The sequence below is a fragment of the Gopherus flavomarginatus genome, chromosome 4 (genome assembly GCF_025201925.1).
Source record: "Gopherus flavomarginatus isolate rGopFla2 chromosome 4, rGopFla2.mat.asm, whole genome shotgun sequence".
NCBI lineage: Eukaryota > Metazoa > Chordata > Testudines > Testudinidae > Gopherus > Gopherus flavomarginatus.
This window is the reverse complement of record NC_066620.1, coordinates 170707572-170725628: the sequence shown is the minus strand read 5'-3', so window position 1 is coordinate 170725628 and position 18057 is coordinate 170707572. Positions and strand designations below refer to the sequence as shown.

At 44.4% G+C, this 18057-nt stretch overlaps 1 protein-coding gene across 2 annotated transcripts in view; it reads right to left on the bottom strand.

Moving 5' to 3' along the window:
• Positions 1 to 8971: 8971 nt before the first annotated feature.
• The window catches only part of BMP5 (bone morphogenetic protein 5), a 75067-nt gene continuing 65981 nt past the window's right edge, over positions 8972 to 18057 (bottom strand). For both annotated transcript variants that reach the window (XM_050950849.1, XM_050950850.1), the window contains 2 exons: positions 15452 to 15562; positions 8972 to 11148 (listed from right to left, as the gene is read on the bottom strand). In XM_050950849.1, the coding sequence (XP_050806806.1) occupies positions 10999 to 11148; positions 15452 to 15562 (261 nt within the window). In that variant the 3' untranslated portion in view covers positions 8972 to 10998. The remainder of the gene's footprint in view (positions 11149 to 15451; positions 15563 to 18057) is intronic.

Below are 18057 nucleotides of genomic sequence, written 5' to 3'. Positions count from 1 at the left end.
CTCAATAGAACCACAGCTACTTAACAAGGAAATATGCTATTTTAGGAGATGAAGGAACCATGCTGCAGATCAGCAAGTTCGTAGACACAGTTGGACAAGATAAAATGGGTTTTACCACTGGACAGTGTACTCTCTCCTACTAGGAAAGCTCTTGTGTCTTTATTTAAATATCATGAAGTACCCTACACAAACAAAATCAGTTGCCTGCTTTTTTGTATGGGATACATTTCCATTGCAGGTTTCCAATTATGATAGGCACAGTACAAACACATTCAAAGACAGTCTCTACCCCAAAGATGAGTGCCAACGACACACACACACGCACACTTTCAATTTTTAAGATTACAAATAAAGTGCCAGCTATTCCTCTCTGCCTTTCAATGAGCCATCATTAACTGGGTGCTTTCTTGTAGGTGTCTCAGTAGCAGAGGTAGGTGAGGAGGAGAGCTTTGGAGGAGGGAAGGGCCTTACAGATGAGCACAGGGAGGGCATTCCATCATGTGTAAGGGGCACAATGGGGGAAAGCATGGACTTGACTATGTGAAAGGCTGACAAATGGGTGAACGAGGTTGGCATCATTGGCAGAAAGTGAAATAAGTTGGGCATGATGTGATTAAAGACATGGAGCCAACTTGTTTACTGATGCAAATGGACAAAACCCACTGAAGTCAGTGAAGCTGCACCCACTTACAGCAGCAGAGACTTTGGCCCAGCAGTGGATAACTCGTGAGGAACAGAGCTGTGAAGGGCCTTGCAGAAAGGACAAGAACTTTGAAGATGAAAGAGTTATTTCGTTTCCAATTATAAGGAGTGCCTGCGGATGTTACTACTTCAGTGTTAAACAGAAGTAAGCAAAATGGATCTCCATGCTCTAGGAAGAGTTTGGGCCAGATTCTGAGCCCACTTATGCCAGAGTAAATATGAAGTAACATCACAGACTTTAATGGAGTTTTTCCAGGATTTACACCAGCATAACAGACCAAAAATCTGGCCCTTTCCATTCTAAGTGATGCAAGTTATTAATGCTCCCTTTTCTTAAAACTCCTTTTCATTTTGTAACTTAAACTAGTAGTGATTGCTCTGTCCAGCTAGAGTAAATAAAATTCAAATGATCTCAATGACAAGGTAAAATTGCTTCCTGAATGGAAATACAAACTTTTCACTGGACATAATCATCTTTTTTTATTTATATTTTTATTTTTGAGAGGAGGCTTAATGGGATCTAGATGACTGCCCATGATTCCTTTACCTCCAGATTGTTTGGATCAAGCTGCCTTCCGTTTACTGTTTTTATTTTCTGCTACACATATTTCTTGATTGCTAAATGCTTTCGTATAATTCAAAACAATATAGCATGGAGTGCCCTTGACTTAGTTATGTATATATTTTTTCCCCTAAGGGTACACCAAGAAAATATCCCAATATGTTTAAAGGGAAAGGGAAAAGTAACAAAAACACACTTATTTAAGCTGCACATCCCAGTTAAACAAGTAACCAATTTGACAGGTCCTATCTCTCTTCTAGCCCGGCAACACAGTGCGGACAAAATCATTCCCGGTGGAAGTTGTTAGTCCTGAATAATAAAACAGATACAATGCAGAGAAGGGTAGAAAAAAGCTATTTCCATGGTTAAGGGAGAGATGCTGATTTTTAAAATGAATCAAAATGATAGAAGTGCAGTTGGCCCACTAGAAAAGAATGTAGTTTTCTGTGGTAAAATGGTACAAGAGGCTCTATCATTTAAAAAACTAAAACAAAATAAAACAAAAAACAACACAGCCGCGATGATTTGTTAGGCAGTATTTTTAAAGAAGAGCAACGTGGACTATCTTGACGCGAACGCCATGTTTCTACACCCTATCTTGTTCCAGCTTCAATCTTTATGAAATTCACTAGCTAGAAATACTCAAGATTTTTCAGCCCAGCTTTCCTACTGTCATAGAAGGAGGCCAGAGGTGCAGAATGCTTCACAAGAATCTCCTCACAGTTTTCTTCCTAGAGCATTTGCCCCTCCATGCTGCATGGGATTCCTCCATACAGAAATATTAACATGGTCCCAGGTTTCATTGACTCACTGCTGGGCTTTCCATTGAGCATGGTAAAAATGCATGTGGGGAAATAAATTACACATCTCGTGCTACCACTGCTTTTAACCCTGTCACCCTGCAGAAGATTCAAAATCCTTCTGAGAAGACTCAGCAAGATCTGGGGCAGGGAACAATTGATTCTGTGGAGGGGTGACTAACACACACACACGGTGTAGTCTGCACACACACACACACACACACACACACACACACACGGTGTAGTCTGCACACACACACACACACACACACACACACACACACACGGTGTAGTCTGCACAGAGGAGCCCTTTAATGTTGCTGCTACTGGCTTTAACAGCACTACTGCCCAGACTTCAGAAAACGATCATGAAACTGAAAAATACTCATTGACTGTATAACACAGGCCCGGATATGTTTTCAAGAATGTCCATAATTAATAAACATAAGGAGCTGTAGGAGAAGTGTTCAAAATGTATATATGGCTCAGATAGTGTAGCCTAAAAGACAGAACCAGACTGAAGAGCTCTGGAGACCTAGGTTGTATTCCCTATACTGCCACAGGCAAGTCACTGCTCTGTCCTTTTTCCCCATCTGTAAAAGAAGAATAATAATACTTACCTCCTTTGTAAAGTGCTTTGAGATCTACTGATGAAAAGCTTTCTACAAGTACTGTTATTAATCCATTGTGCTCATCTGAATATTGAGCAGTGCAAGACCAGAGCCCCAAATGCCCTCTTCTGGCCAGAAATCTAGGCTATGATTGAAAGTATCCAACTGTGGAATCTACAATAAATACAGGAACCAACGCATAAGACCACTAATTCAACATGTGATTCCTGGTCAGCCTTGGTCCATGGTCAGCACAGAGCTACTTGAATTAAAATAGAAAATACTCAGGATTATTTTTTATTAAATGGAATTGTTGCAGAAGAGGAAGTTACTCACCTTGTGCAGTAACAATGGTTCTTCAAAATGTATGTCCACATGGTTGTTCCACTTCAGATGCGTTTGCTTCCCTGCACTGTAGCAGTGTTCTTTTGGCCCACACATGTGCTGTCTCCTCCTTGTGCTCTGCCACAAGGCTAATGAGTGCACATGGGCGAACCTCCCTCAGTTCCTTCTCTAATGCAGAATCCTTGACAAGAACTCTGAAGTAGAGGAGAGTAGGGTGGGTAGTGGAACACCCATAGGGACATACATCTTAAAGAACCATTGTTAAGGTGAGGGATGGGGGGGCATAAATGCCTCATCTGGAGAGGAGGAAGAGATGTTGGTTTGCGCTGTGCCTTCCTCCTCAAATCTGCCTTCCTGTTCCTCCATGATCTCTTCTGGAGGTTTACAGGTTCTGGATGCTGTGGTCAAGGGTTTATGGTGGGTCACACTGGATTCTCTGGAGGCATGGAGTCTGTATGCCACCATGGGATCCCAGTACAGGAACTGGGGTGGTGGAAGAGCTCCCGGTGGTGGTGCCCATGGTTGGCTGTACCACAGTGGTTGAGGAGCAGATGGAGAGTATTACTGAGGGGCCCAGGTTGATAGAGGGCATTATAAGGAACCAGGAGTGGTGAAAGATGGGCCTCCTCCTGTTCGCTATCTGATTCACCACTGGAGAATGGGGATGCATGACATGGTGCACCAGTGGAGATTCCTGCACCTGAAGTAAACTTGTTACTGGAGTTCCGGTACAAGCAAGGGAGATTCTGGTATGTCAGATAGCATGAGAGCTATAGAGTGTCTCTAGAGCAGCAATTCTAAAACTGTAAGTCGGGACCTCAAAGTGGTTCGTGACCCTGTTTTAATGGGGTCTCCAGGATCGCTTAGACTTGCTGGGGCCCAGGGCCGAAGTCTGAAACCTACTGCCTGTGGCCGAGGCCCAAGGGCTCTGGCTTTAGTCTCCCTGCCCAGGGTGGCTGGCTCAGACTTCAGTCCCACCTCTTAGTGTCATGTAATAATTTTTGTTATCAGAAGGAGGTCACGGTGAAATGAAGTTTGAGAACCCCTGCTCTAGAGTGTCCTAACCGGTGCCCATGGTGATTACCAGTGGGCCGGCACTTTAGAAGGATTGGCGATCTTGGCCATACTGAGCGCTCCAAGGCCGGATGGCTCACCGTTGATGGTACTGATGGTAAGACTTGTATTGGCAGTGTCTTCTTAGAGAAGGTGCTGTCTCTGTCCTTGCCTTTATCTGTCAGCACCATTGCTTCAGTGCCTATGCCTATCAGGTCCTTACACAAGTCAATGGTACCTGCTGCTTCAGATCCTCATGAGATATGGGTACCATGTTTAGAGTATCTTAGTACTGATGATACCACATGTGCCAATGATCTTTTTTGGCAAACTCAGCACTCACTCTGGGGAGTCACAGGTCTCTTTTTGAAGCCTTACGTAAGGGGCTGTTTAATTCGACCCATGGTCCTTAGATGTCGAGGATTGTGGGGCAGATTTGTGCCAGCAGGTGACTCCTGGTGCAGGTCCGGGGAAGGCTGAAGAGCTGCCGCCATGAGGAGGAGTTTTAGTCTCAGTTCTCTGCCCTTCGGAGATCTGAAGTTGAGTTGCTGGCAGAGACCATACTTTTAGGAAATGTGGTTTTCCCCATTACAGCAGGAATGCCTATCCATTACGGGGATGCCCTACTTGCATGAAAGGCAGCCAGAGGTGAAAGCAACTTACAGGACTTACCGGTACTGCCGGAGTCCTGAGGGGGGTATGGCCTCATCCAGAAGAGGCATGGCCTCATCCGGAAGAGGCGTGGCCTCTCAAGATTTAAAGGCCCTGGAGAACCAGCTGTGGCCGGGAGACCCAGAGCCTTTAAATCAACTAGTGGCTCCCAGCTGCAGAGGTGGCTGGGAGCCCCCTGGGGCTCAGGGGCAAATTAAAGGGCACGAGGCTCTGGCCGCGAGGGGGAACCGAGCTTTGCGGGGCTGGGGCAGGGATTGCGGGAAGCCCAGAGCCCTTTAAATCCTGGCCCCAGCCTGACCGCCAGAGCCGTGGCCGAGATTTGAAGGGCTCTGGGCTGCCCGCAGCTGCAGGGAGCTTTGAGCCCTTTAAATTCCCGCCCCAGCCCAGCCGCCGGAGCTGTGGCCGGGATTCAAAGGGCTCTGGGCTGCCCGCAGTGGCAGGAGCTCTGAGCCCTTTAAATCTCAGCCACGGCCAGGATTTAAAGGGCTCAGGGCTGCCCGCAGCCACGGGCAGCCCAGAGCCCTTTCAATCCCACTGTGGAAGTCTATGCGGTCCAGCACGGCGTACTAGCTCTTGCCGGTATGCCGTACCGGACCCGACCGGCTTACTTTCACCTCTGGAGGAACCTCTTAAAGCTCAGTGAACAAGATGTACTCCGGGCAACCTCAGACAAAGGGGAAAATAAACAGTTTTTTTTCTTTTTCAAGAAAAAGAAAATAAGGAAAGCTCTACAGCTAAGAGGAAAAAGGACTAACTACTGAACTGCTAAGAGAGAGATAACAATTCAATGAATGGTCTGCTAATAGCTCGGTCTCTAGCCAGAGGTGGTTGAGAAGGAACTGAGGGGGATTTGCCCGTGCATGCTGGTTAGCCTCCTGCAGAGCATGAAGCGGGGCCAGCGCATATGTGGGCCAAATGGACACGGATTTAAAGTTCTCCAAACGGCAGTGCAGGGACGCAAGTGCACCTATACTGGAGCACCCATGAGGACACTATTTGAAGAAGATAATATTGAGTAAGAATTCAATAACACATTGTAAATTCCTGTTTACAGGTCATGTTTTTACAGATGCACTACAGCAGTCACAGATAAGGTGCTATAATATACCAGGGACTCATTTACCAGGGACAAGTACAACATGTCAAACTCTTAATATACACAGACCAATGTGTGAACAAGAAAGTCAGTACTAAACGCAAAGAACTTTATTTACAAAAGCCCTGGATTTTAAACTGTTAGAGAATCACACAGCACCTAAAATGCTTTATTTGGATCAACAATTCAGAGACTCACGAATAAAGGACAAAAACCTGATTGTCAATATCTAACAAGCTTCTTGAATCAAAGACAATTAGCCATAAAGCTGTTTCAAAAGAACTCAGGGAAAGGAAAATGGAACAGAAGAAATATATTTTAAAAGATGCCCCGTTACCTCTACTTGCTGGGGCTTAGACTTGCTGGGGCGAAGAACGTCTCCAAGTGGAGAAGAACGTTAGATTCCAAACAGAACGTGGCTGACAACCTACCAAAGTAGCAGCTATAACAGCAGCATCAAGGTAACAACATTTGGGCTGGGGCAAGGACTGTTATTTACTTTATTTTATACAGTGCTTAGCACAATGGGGTCCCAACCTCTCTGGCTTCCCAATGCTACCACAATAGAACTGTTAAATATGCATCATAACCACTCAAAGAGTCAATTCTGACCCTTACTTAGATGAGTGGGGTAAGAAAGAAAAGTAAGTAATGTTTGGTAGTAGCTTGATTCTGACTGAGATTTTATAACAGTGATATTAACCATGGGAGGCAGATACCTTAGGCTGTGCCTCCCCAAAAAGCAGGGCATGGCCCTGCCCATGCACCACCCCCAGGCCTCCCCAACCAACTCTGCATGTGGCCAGGGCGGGTGCAAGGATGTTTCGCACCCTAGGCAAAATTCCCATCTTTCGCACCCCCCCACGAGCCCTGTGGCAGCTCTCGTCCCCTTCCCCCGCCCTAAGGCGCCCCCCTCCGCAGCAGCTCCCCACTCCAGCTCACCTCTGCTGCTCCTCCTCCCCGAGCACGCCATCACCACTCCATTTCTCCCACCTCCCAGGCTTGCGGCACCAATCAGCTGTTTGGCACTGCAATCCTGGGAGGAAGAGAAGCAGAGCGGGGCAGCGTGCTCAGGGGAGGAGGCAGAGCAGAGGTGAGCTGGGGCATGGAGCGGTTCCCCTGCGTGCCGTGCCTCCACTTACTTGCTGCAGGTGGCCCTCCCCGCACCCCCCTGCCCCAGGTCCCTCTGCCTAAATGCTGACGACAACCAGGGCAGCTGAAGATCCAGCTATCACCAAATGACCTGAAATGCTGCCCCCCGAAATGCTAGTCCCCTAGGCGACTGCCTAGGTCACCTAATGGGTTGCACCAGCCCTGCATGTGGCTCCAGTCCTTCTGTGCAGTGGCCTGCGCCACCCACCCTTTCGGCACTCCAAGGTTTCAGGGTGGGGGCAGCAGCTGCCCACTGCCTGCCCTCCTGGTGGTCTGGGGCTGGGGTGACTAGCCTGGGGGGGGCAGCGGCCATGGTGAAGAGGGGCTCTGGGCTCCACCAGTGGGGATGAAAGGGATGGAGACCAGGAGCAGCACCAGGGTTTCTGACGCCCTAGGTGGATGGCCATTTCGCTGCCCCCCACGGGTCCGGTGGACCTACCGCAGTCATGCTGGCGGACGGTCCACTGCTGGAAAGGCTCCAGTGGAGCTGCCGCAGCGATGCCGGTGGGCGGTCCGCTGGTCTAAAGGCTCCGGTGGACCTGCAGCAGGCATGACTGTGGTAGGTCCGCTGGAACCTTTAGACCAGCGCACCATCCGCCAAAATGACTGCGGCAGCTCCACCGGAGCCTTTCCAGCAGTGGACCGTCCGCCGGCATGACTGCGGTAGGTCTACCCGACCCGCATGCCACCCCCCCTGGCAAAATAGCACCCCCAAAAATTCTGGCACCCTAGGCCATTGCCTAGGTCGCCTAAATGGTAGCGCAGGCCCTGGCGGAGACTCAAGTGGAAGGAGCGGGGCTGGAGGCTACCCTCCCCCAGCTGGCCATAGTATTAACATTACAAATAAGATAAGGATTGAGGCCAAGTCTACACTACAAACTTACATCAGAATACCTGCGTCACTCAGGGGTGTGAAAAATCCACACTCCCAAGTGACACAATTATACCAACCTACCCCCAGGTGTAGACAGTGCTATGTTGACGGGACGGCTTTTCCTTTTGACATAGCTACTGCCACTGATGGAAGAGAAATAACTATGCCAACGGGAGAAGCTCTCCCGTTGGCATAGGATTGTCTTCACTGAAGAGCTACAGGGGTGTACCTGGTATAGCTGTGCTGTTGCACCTTTTTAAGTGTAGACCTGCCCTAAGAGTATAAGTGGCAATTGGCTCTGTTGAAGTCATTGGAAATACATTGATTGACACTAGCTGAGGATCTGGCCCATAAAGTGCAATTAATTTGAAGAGATAAAATATATGTTTTCTCTCCCTTTGTTTTTAGCTCAGTAGGTTTATTAGGTATCCACTGTTTTTTTTCCAGCCTCTGAGGATGATAAAGAAAGTTTAAACTGATTAAAATGGGAACTACTCTCTTATGAATCCTGAATGGAAATGGAATGACCTTAATCATTTACTTAGTATTTTTCAGAGGACAGAAATGTGGAAAGTGTTACATCAGCTACTGTGGGAGAAAGGTGTGGCTGAACATGTGTGTGTTAAAACCCAAAGGTATATGTATGCATTTCTTTGGAGTATGTGAAAATAGTGATGCCAATGGTCTTTCCTCTCAAACAGAGGAAGGACTAGTAAGGAATTTCCAGAACATTTTTTTTCATCCTTCCTTATTTGTGCTATATTTTGACTTCAGTTGCTGTTTTAGTAGCTTAGAGAGTTGTAAAACTGTTATTAATACTCTACTTGGTTCAAATAATAATTATGTCTTTAAAGTAACAAAATGAAAGCCATTCTGCAACACGTCAGTATTAAGACACAGAATTCAGCAAACATTATCCACAGTAATGGCCATTCTCTTTTGTTCCAGCTTTTAAAGAACATGAATTTGACTTTCCAGTATAACATGGCTCAGAATCAAAAAGCATAGCAGAGTAAATTAGCATTACAGGTTTATTAGATCTTAAAATATAGAAACATATTCCAACAGCACATTTTAAAGAATAATATAATTTTCAGTTTCTTATTCTCAAAATAGTACATCATTATTCAAAAATATATTACTTAATGTACACCAAATTCAGTTTCCATTAAATTTTATTTAGAATAAATTGAATTAAAAAACATCATAACCATTTACCTGATTCATAAACAAACCCATAACTTTTCTCAAAGTATCCCCCATGCAGTTTAACGTTCACTATCTAAGTGGTCCTCAAACAGCAATTCATTGAAGAAATGTTATTAATATACCTTATTGTACATGAACTGCAATTAGACAGTTATGGAGGTGCATAAAGTATAAAATAGTAATTGAAATGAATGTTTGGAGAAAATGCTGTGACTGAAAAATAAAACACCCAGTTTAAGTCTTCAAAAAGTTAAGTGTATGTTTAACAATTTAAGACAATACTCCAACAGTGAGATAAAATAAATTAGTTTCTGCAAAACACACACACACACCTGATTATATTATTCTGCAATAGTCTGTGTTTTGTGGCATGTGCATTAAATAACCATAGAAATCGGGATTTAAATGAAAAGAGTCTCTAAGGCATGAGAAATGGGTGTGTTCTATTCATTTTAAATAACACTCTAATATAGCAATATTTCTACTGAGGCAATTCCCAACAAAACTATATAAAATAATGACTGGTTGTACAGACGGGAAATCAGGACCTTCTATTCTCCAATAACAACATGGGGATAACCACTGAATTAAAAGACAGCAAATTCAAAACCAATAAATGGAAATACTTTTGCACACAATGTGCAATTAGACTGTAGAATTCACTGCCAGAAAATGTAATTGAGACCAAATACTTAGCAAGACAATAAAAGAGATTGGACATTTATATGGTAACAGGAATATCCAGAGTATAATAGTTAATGCAAACAAGTTTTGGAAGAGATAGTAAGATTAGAAATTAGGAGAGGACCTATTGTGCACAGAGATTATCCTAAAAACTGCCATATAAGGTTTCTTTCACCTTCATCTAAAGCACCTGCTGTTAGCCACTGTCAGAGACAGGATACTGCACTAGACTAACCACAAATCTGACTACGTATGGCAATTCCAATGTTCCTAAATGCCTTACCCAGCAAGAAAAGGAAGCTAAGGAAAACAAATTCCTTACAGATTTTAATCTTTTACACATTGCACACATATATTAATTCTTGCCCATATGGTAAGATGACTCAGGTGAGTGTGGAGTTTTTATTGTTTTTGGTTTTTTTGTTAGTACACACACACAAAACCTGCAGCAGATAATAAACTCCCAATGTATTTGAGGAAAGAAGGTTGTACTACAAGTGTTTAGTGCTAACTTGGGAAGTTATAGGCACAGACTCAAGCCAATCTCCATAGAATTCCTGAAGTTTTGAGCCTTTTGCAAAATTCCACAAGCCAAGACTTAACATGTTCCTCCAGTTACACCGATTCTGTTAAAGAAAATAGCTGTAACAATTCTGTGCAGTCTTTCAGCTTCTATGTTCTACCTACTGTTTGTTTATTTAAACACTGTTCAGCATTTCCATTTGTCTAATGGAGTAGAGCTTCTAAAAGAAAAATCATGTTTAGCCAAGCATTTTTTCTTCAGTTTCCTTTTTTAGTGCCTTTTCTAAATAAATATGCAAGTATGTATTTCATTTGCACAACATAACCAAATGTATTCAATTTCCTTTAACAATATAACAGTCACAGGAGTTCTGGGCTTTCTAACTTAAAAAAAAAAAACTATACAAAGGTCTTACTTTAAAATGTTGAAATGGACAGAAAAAGGTCTCAGTGAGATCGATTGAAAAACAGCTTTGGAGGTTCTCCAACATAGTAAGGTGACCCATAAAATAAACTGTTTTGAAATTTCACCCATAGAAAAGAAACTATATACCTTTAAATAAATAAAAGCTACTATATACATTACTGTACATTAAATGAGAGATGACATGAAATGGAATAAGTTTAGAGATGCCTTTTCACTAGCAAGAATTGTATTTTGACTTGATTACAATTCTGAACAAACACTGGGTTTGATTTTTTTCTTGTTTTTTATTTTAGTGGCAGCCACACGAACGCACCACCATATTTCTGTATTTTTTCAAAATAACATTGGAACTGTCATCAAAGTAGAGCACTGAGATTGCATTCAGTTTTGTAGGTGCACAGCATGGCTTAGGTACGTGATCAGGGAACATCAAATGAACCTGAAAGAGAGAGAGCGAAATTGCTTATAAACTAAATTAGAAAGGTGTAATGGCAGATCTATGGAAAACACAACTATTCAATTTGCAGAGTTCTCTAGTTACAGCTTTTTTTCATTTAGCAACTTTCATAAAAAGCTCACCTCCAGAATGCTCTACTGATTTACATAATAGAGTTATACAATAATAGCAGATGGAGAGATAAATTAGGAGGAATAGCCAAGAGAAAAAAATGGTTTTCAGATGGGATTTGAAAAAGAAATGGAGATAGGTCCTGATTCAGGAAAGCACTTAAACATGTGGTTAATACCATCACTATTCAGGACAGAATTTGAGCATATGCTTAAGTCCCTGATCTAACTAAACTGTCTTCCTGAATCAGAGCCTCAATGAGGAGGGAGAAAGGAAGTTTGTTCCATACAGCAAATTAGAGGTAAAGGCTCTCACACAGTATGTTTGGATTCTACGACGATTCTAAAAACATGGTTCTCTGTCAGCAGCTATATATTTTTAAGGTGTTCTATTGCCTTGGCATCTGTGATCCCACTGAAGTCAATGACAATTTTGCCACGGGAAGCAGAATCAAGCCAAAAGATGGGTGTCAGATGCAGGGAAGGGTAAAGAGAGGGTATTCTCTGAGGTAGGCTGCAGTACTCCAATGGAATGTTAAATAAAAGAAAGGCAATTTTGAGCAGCATCTCAAAATGAATGGCGATACAGTGAAAATAACTGAAAATAGGGGCAACTAAACATACTTTCTCTATCCTTCAAAAAAGTAATTTTCTACACAACTGGCTAGCTGGAGACTGGGGAGGCAAGAGAGAAGGGAGTTGTGATAGAGCGGGCAAGAGACTATTACAGTATGGATTAAGACTTCAGCGGTAATGGGTTTCATTTGTATGTTAAGTTTTTTAAAATCTGTTTTAGCCATCTTTCTAGCAGAAATATAAGCCGATGGTCTTTGCCAGACCAAGAACAGTCAATCAGGAAGTGATTTTTATGTAACTGTTACTATGAGAAAATCTTTCAAAATGAGCAATAATAAATCCCAAAGTATTAGTTTAGTAAGGATGTAGATACACACACACATACACTCCTACCTCAAAACTGATTAACTAAAGACAAGCAAAATATTAGAGAAAAAAGTATTGTCCTCTTTCTAAGCAGACATTTGCCCAGGGCCAGCCTCTGGATTCTATCAAGCCCACAGCCACCAGCATCCCAATTCTGGGAACCCCACGTGGGTATTGGGGCTAAATTTAGCTTTCAGTAAATACATTTCTCACCTATTCCATTGTAGATAGTTTTGAAAATGTAAGTTAGTCATGAGAATTTGTCGCAGTGATTTTATCTCCTCTGCCCGGGCAATCTCTACTCAGAGCCATGCAGGGTCAGCCTCCTGAGCCTTTGAACCCCTTAGCTTTGAGTTCTGTAATATTTTAGGGATGCCAGTCTTGCTGCTGAAGAACCTAGTGTCTCCACAAGCTACACACTGGCTGCCTGCCAGTGAGCCAGCTCCTTTTTCAAGCAGCTAATTTGGCCTCCCACCACTATAGCTCAGAGAAGGGGAGCAGGTTTGACAGTTCAGCAACGAGGGTGGCAGCTTGACCTGGAGTATTAAGTGCAGAATTGGAAGCAAGGAACTCTTGCTCATGAATTTTGGCTCTGACACTGACTGTATATATGGCCCTGGTCAAATCTCTTAATCATTCTGCCTTACTTTCCCCATCTCCAAAATGGAAATAATAATTAGATATGGAACAAAAGCCAACTCCTGGATCTGAACACACACATCCTTTCAATGTGCAGCATCCTGATTCAAATTTTACAATCTCTAATAATACTGATACTAGTATTTGTACTGTAGTGAGGATTCACTTATCAAATGTTTAAAAAGCATTATTAAGGTGGAATTGTCAAAAGCATTCAGCATTGGCCTAATTCTTCTTCCACTGAAGTCAATGGGAGTTTACCCATGGATGTCAGTGGGAGCAGAGTTAGCTCTACTTCAGCGCTTTTTTGACTCCTATGGATACACCTAAGAAAAAGCAGCTTAGCCCCAAGCAGAAATGAAGACATGCTGGACCAAAGATTGTTACAAAACAAACCAAAAAGTCAGTTATATTTGGAAGCGTTTCAAGGAACAATCTTATCCCAAAACAAAGCTGCTTTTTCAGAATGGTGCAATCACCATGGACAGGAGATGATTATATTTGGATTGGGGGAGAGTGTATGAATAATTGTTTCCCGAACTCTCCCTTTTTACACCTTGAGTAAATCTAAATAATCTGTATAAATTCAAACAAAGTGTTTGGCTACTGCTGACCCAGCTAATTTATGTGCACTTAAAATTCAATTAGCCCCATGGATATTTGGCTGCCCAATAGAATGCATGTGCAGTACAATTTGACCCCCCCTGCCCTTAAGAAACTATGGCAAAGTTCAGCAAAAACTAGGTGCACGCATGAAAGTTGCCCTGCTATGACATGTAATTGCATGAGAGAAACTGTAATCTAAGGTCTCACTGAAGCTTGGCAACTTTTCTAGGCAATCTTTGCCATAATAGCTGTAGAGAAATAACAGTTTATTATTGTAAATGTGTTTTTCTTCATCATCACTACATATGCACATTGCCATAGTTCTTGCCAAAGAGCATTACTTTCCCTCTCCAAATGAATCCCTTTCCCACAGCCCACTGCTTACTTCCACCTTTGACTCCCTCCCCTCCTCGTGTCCCCTTCTGCCTCTCTGTGCAGGATCTTGCTGGCTTGAATGTTGGGATGGAAGAATATAAGGTCATTAACTCTGCAGCTGGGGACTGCCGGGGGTGAGGGGATTGAAGGGTGGGAGGAGAAGAGGCACATTTAGTGTATGTTAAAAATGGAACTAACAAGAAATGTGCCTGCCATGATCCCAGTCACCCTGCTTGTCCATTGTAGCCTTTTCCCCGGTCCTTCATCGGTCTGTCTTTTAATTATATATGCTGTGCAAAGCGCGGGCAGTGGGTCATATCCTCAGCCAGTGTAAATGAAAAATGAGAGCCTAACATTAGACTCCTATGTCCATATTTAGGCACATAAATAAGTTCCCTGATTTTTTGAACTGCTGAGCACCCAGTAGCTCCCACCAAAGCTTTCCTAGGGGACTGTTCCAGCAAATGTAAGTCAGAACATCCCATGGCGCTCCATCTTGTGCTGGGCTGGCTTGACCCCCAGCTGGAACCAGGACTGGGAGAGCTGGAAAGGTGGCTGTAAGGCTCTTTGCACTTCAGCTGCACCAAGCAGAGAATCAAATCCAAATGGTACTATTTTTCTAATCATAACTTGGAGCCAGGCACGACAGCACACAGCACGCTTCTTGCTTGCAACTGCATCAGATCACATATCTTAGAGGTATTTTTCAGTCCAGTCAACTGATTGAAGCTTTTCTGATAACAGCTGAAAACCGAGAGCTGCTGTGCAGCCACAGGTCAAAGTTACTGGAGATAATAGTGTGAATCTTGATGAGAAACTTCAAAAGGTGCATAAACCCCTTGGAAGCAGGGAGGAAGCCCCTCTTTGCTTTACATCAGCACAGTGGTAGATTAGCCACTGGGCCAATGGGACCCATGCCCAAGGGCCCTGGTAAATGGGGGACACCCCCAAAATGGGCACCCCTGCACCCCAACAGGAATGCCAGGTGGGGTGGGGGAAGCCCCTGTGCCCTAATCCTGGCTGCAGCCCCAGGACTGGAGGAGCTCTAACTCCCTGCCACAGCCTCGGGGCTGGGGGACCTCTCAAGTGCTGCTGCTGCCCCAGGCCTGTGACTGGGGAAGGGAGAGGACAGAGCTTCTCCAATCGTGGGGCCGCAGTGGGGAGGGGATGAAATAGGGTGAGGCCATAGGAAGGGGCAGAATAGGGTTGGGCCGTGGGTGGGGCCGCATGCAGAAGGAGCGGAATTGGGGAAGGGAGTACAGGTGGAAGGGATGGTGAGGGGGCCTCACTTGCTCTGTCCCAGGGCTATACAAAACCTTAATCTGCCTTTGCATCAGCAGAACCCCTGAGTGCTGTGACACAGTCTTTTTCATGCATTATTGGGTCAGAAACAGAATATAAATATATCAAACAGGGCTTTCTAGGCATTTCATCCACTAGCCATTGCAATCACTAATGCTTTTGTACAAATTTTTGTACGAGGGTATAATTTAAACAAAATTAATCCAAATCCAATAAAATTAATCCAAATCCAATGGTAATAATCCGAGAGGAAGACGTAGCTGCCTGTCCCAAGCTGCTTGCATATTACAAAAATGATCTAACAGACATACCAGAGTCTGAACTATAGCATGGTTCGTAGCATTCATGTGGGCATTGAGCGGAAAGGAGCATTCTCCATCACAGTAGAACGCAGCATAGCCCTCTGGTGCTATTATCCAATCCTGAAAAATAAAACCATAAACAAACTAAATAATAACAAAAACAGACAGACAGACAATCTCAATCCTTCCCAGTTCAATCAATTGAAAACTGTATCACTATCATTTTAATTTGGATCCAGGATGACTGAATAAGGCGTATATAGAAATAACATATTTGGAAAAGAATAGTCCTAATTCCTACAAAACCAAGATGAAAATTGAGTTAAATCTAGAAATATATACTGAATACCCCCAACTAACCAACCGGTGAGGGAATTTAGCAAAGAAATACACTAGAATCAGCCTTTAAAATACTTTTCCTACCACTTTGAAATTCTCGCAAGGGTGCTGGAACAATTTGTATAGTGGGGGTGCTGAAAGCCATTGAACCAAACTGTAAACCTTGTATAATGGAAACCACTTCAAACAAGGGAGTGCTATAGTATCCCCCACACTCTTAGTTCCAGCACCTATGAATTCTCAGGCTGTTTCCGGTTCACTAAAAACATCCCAAATGCATCATTCTCTGGCATATCCAATGTCATTAATCCCTATGATTTGCTTGAGACTAAGAGTATTCAGGGACGGCTCTAGACATTTCGCCGCCCCAAGCATGGCGGCAGGACCGGCGCTACCATTTAGGCAGCCTAGGCAATCGTCTAGGGCGCCAGAATAAATGGTGGGTGCCGTTTTGCCGGAGGGGGCAGCAGGCGGCTCCGGTGGAGCTGCCGCAGTGGTGCCTGCAGAGTGTCCGGTGCTCTGCGGCTCCGGTGGAGCTGCCGCAGTGGTGCCTGTGGGCGGGCGGACGGTCGGCTGCTCGCGCAGCTCTGGTTGACCTCCCGCAGGCACGATTGCAGCAGCTCCACCGGAGCCGCGGAGCACTGGACCCTCCGCAGGCACCACTGCGGCAGCTCCAGCGGAGCCGCGGGACCAGTGCGCGGGGCGGTGAAATTGCCATCCGCCTAGGGCGCTCAAACCCCTAGCACCAGTCCTGCATGGCGGCATGCCGCGGGGGGCTCTCTGCTGGTCGCCGGTCCCGCGGCTCCGGTGGACCACCCGCAGGCATGCCTGCAGAGGGTCCACTGGAGCCGCGAGACCAGCAGACCCTCCGCAGGCATGCCGCCAAAGGCAACCTGCCTGCCACCCTCTTGGCTACCAGCAGAGCGCCCCCCGCGGCATGCCGCCCCAAGCATGCACTTGGCGTGCTGGGGCCTGGAGCGGTCCCTGAGAGTATTTATGGTCTCAGGAGTTCCATGGGAGATGGTGGCATTAGTGATGTCAAAGAATGATCAGTTTTGGGTGTTTTCAGCAAGCTATAAAACAGATAATTTTTCACAAAGAGAAAAAGGTATTTTTAAAAGTTTACTTAGAGAATTTTTCTTTGCTGAATTCCCCCATGGCCTGGCTGAGGTGGAGAGGGAAGCATTAAGCACATATTTTGGAGGTTATTCAATTTTCACTATAGTCCTGTTCACTGTTAGTTTCACTGATCCATTTTTGAATTGTTATACTTGGTTAGGTGCTCGCATTATGAAAATATCTATTCTTTTTATAAGTATGTATTTAGAGAAATCTGAGCTACACAAGCTGCAACATTTTCATGAAATAATAATATTTTACATTTTCTGTGATACCTTGCTTTGCCCACGATCTCAAAGTGCCTTACAAACGATGAGCTCGGTTGTGGAAAAATCTATGGGAGAACAAGTACCGGGTACTTGGAAAACTCTGAACATGCATGTAGTGAGGAAGGATGGTCCAGAAGTCAGGCACTCGCTTAGGAATTGGGAAACTTGCATTCAAGTCCCTGCTTTGCCACAGACTTACTGCATGACCTCGGGCAAGTCACTTACTCTGTGCCTCAGTTCCCCCTCTGTAAAATGGGAATAACAATACTACCTTACCTGACAGGGGTTTTGTCAGGATAAAACTCTCAGATACTACAGTAATAGGAGCCCTATAAATATCTCAGATAGATATCTAGAAGCTAGAGTGTTTCCAAAGAACATGGAGGGTGTCAGGACCTGTTGCCTATGGATCTGGCAGGGTGCTTGACATGCTAATCCTATAGATATCCCATGAGTCACATACAAATAGCACAGGGACACCATAGAGGGCAGAAGCATTTGTGCAAGAGCTCCTACTCAGATTACTACTCAGATCCTCATCACAATCCCACCACATGAGTCAGGAGTCCAGTTCTTCCTTGCCCTAGGCTGGCCTCTCCACTCTCCAAGGGGACGGCCAGACTGAGCAGGAAGACAAAGGAATTAACGTTAATGGCTTTGGTGGGAATGATGCCACAGAGTGATTCTCCTTTAACCACATAAAGGAACTTCTGCTGAGTCAAAAGAAGCTAAGGCTGCTCAAGTTCAATCCTCTGTCAGTTTTTTTGCCTTTATAGTGGGGTTTCCAGTACTTTAAGCTCCTTTATAGCTAACATTGGAGGCAGATGACATAACTCTAAGAACAGTGGCCAAAAATGTAAAACTTGGGTGCCTAAAGTTAAACATCTA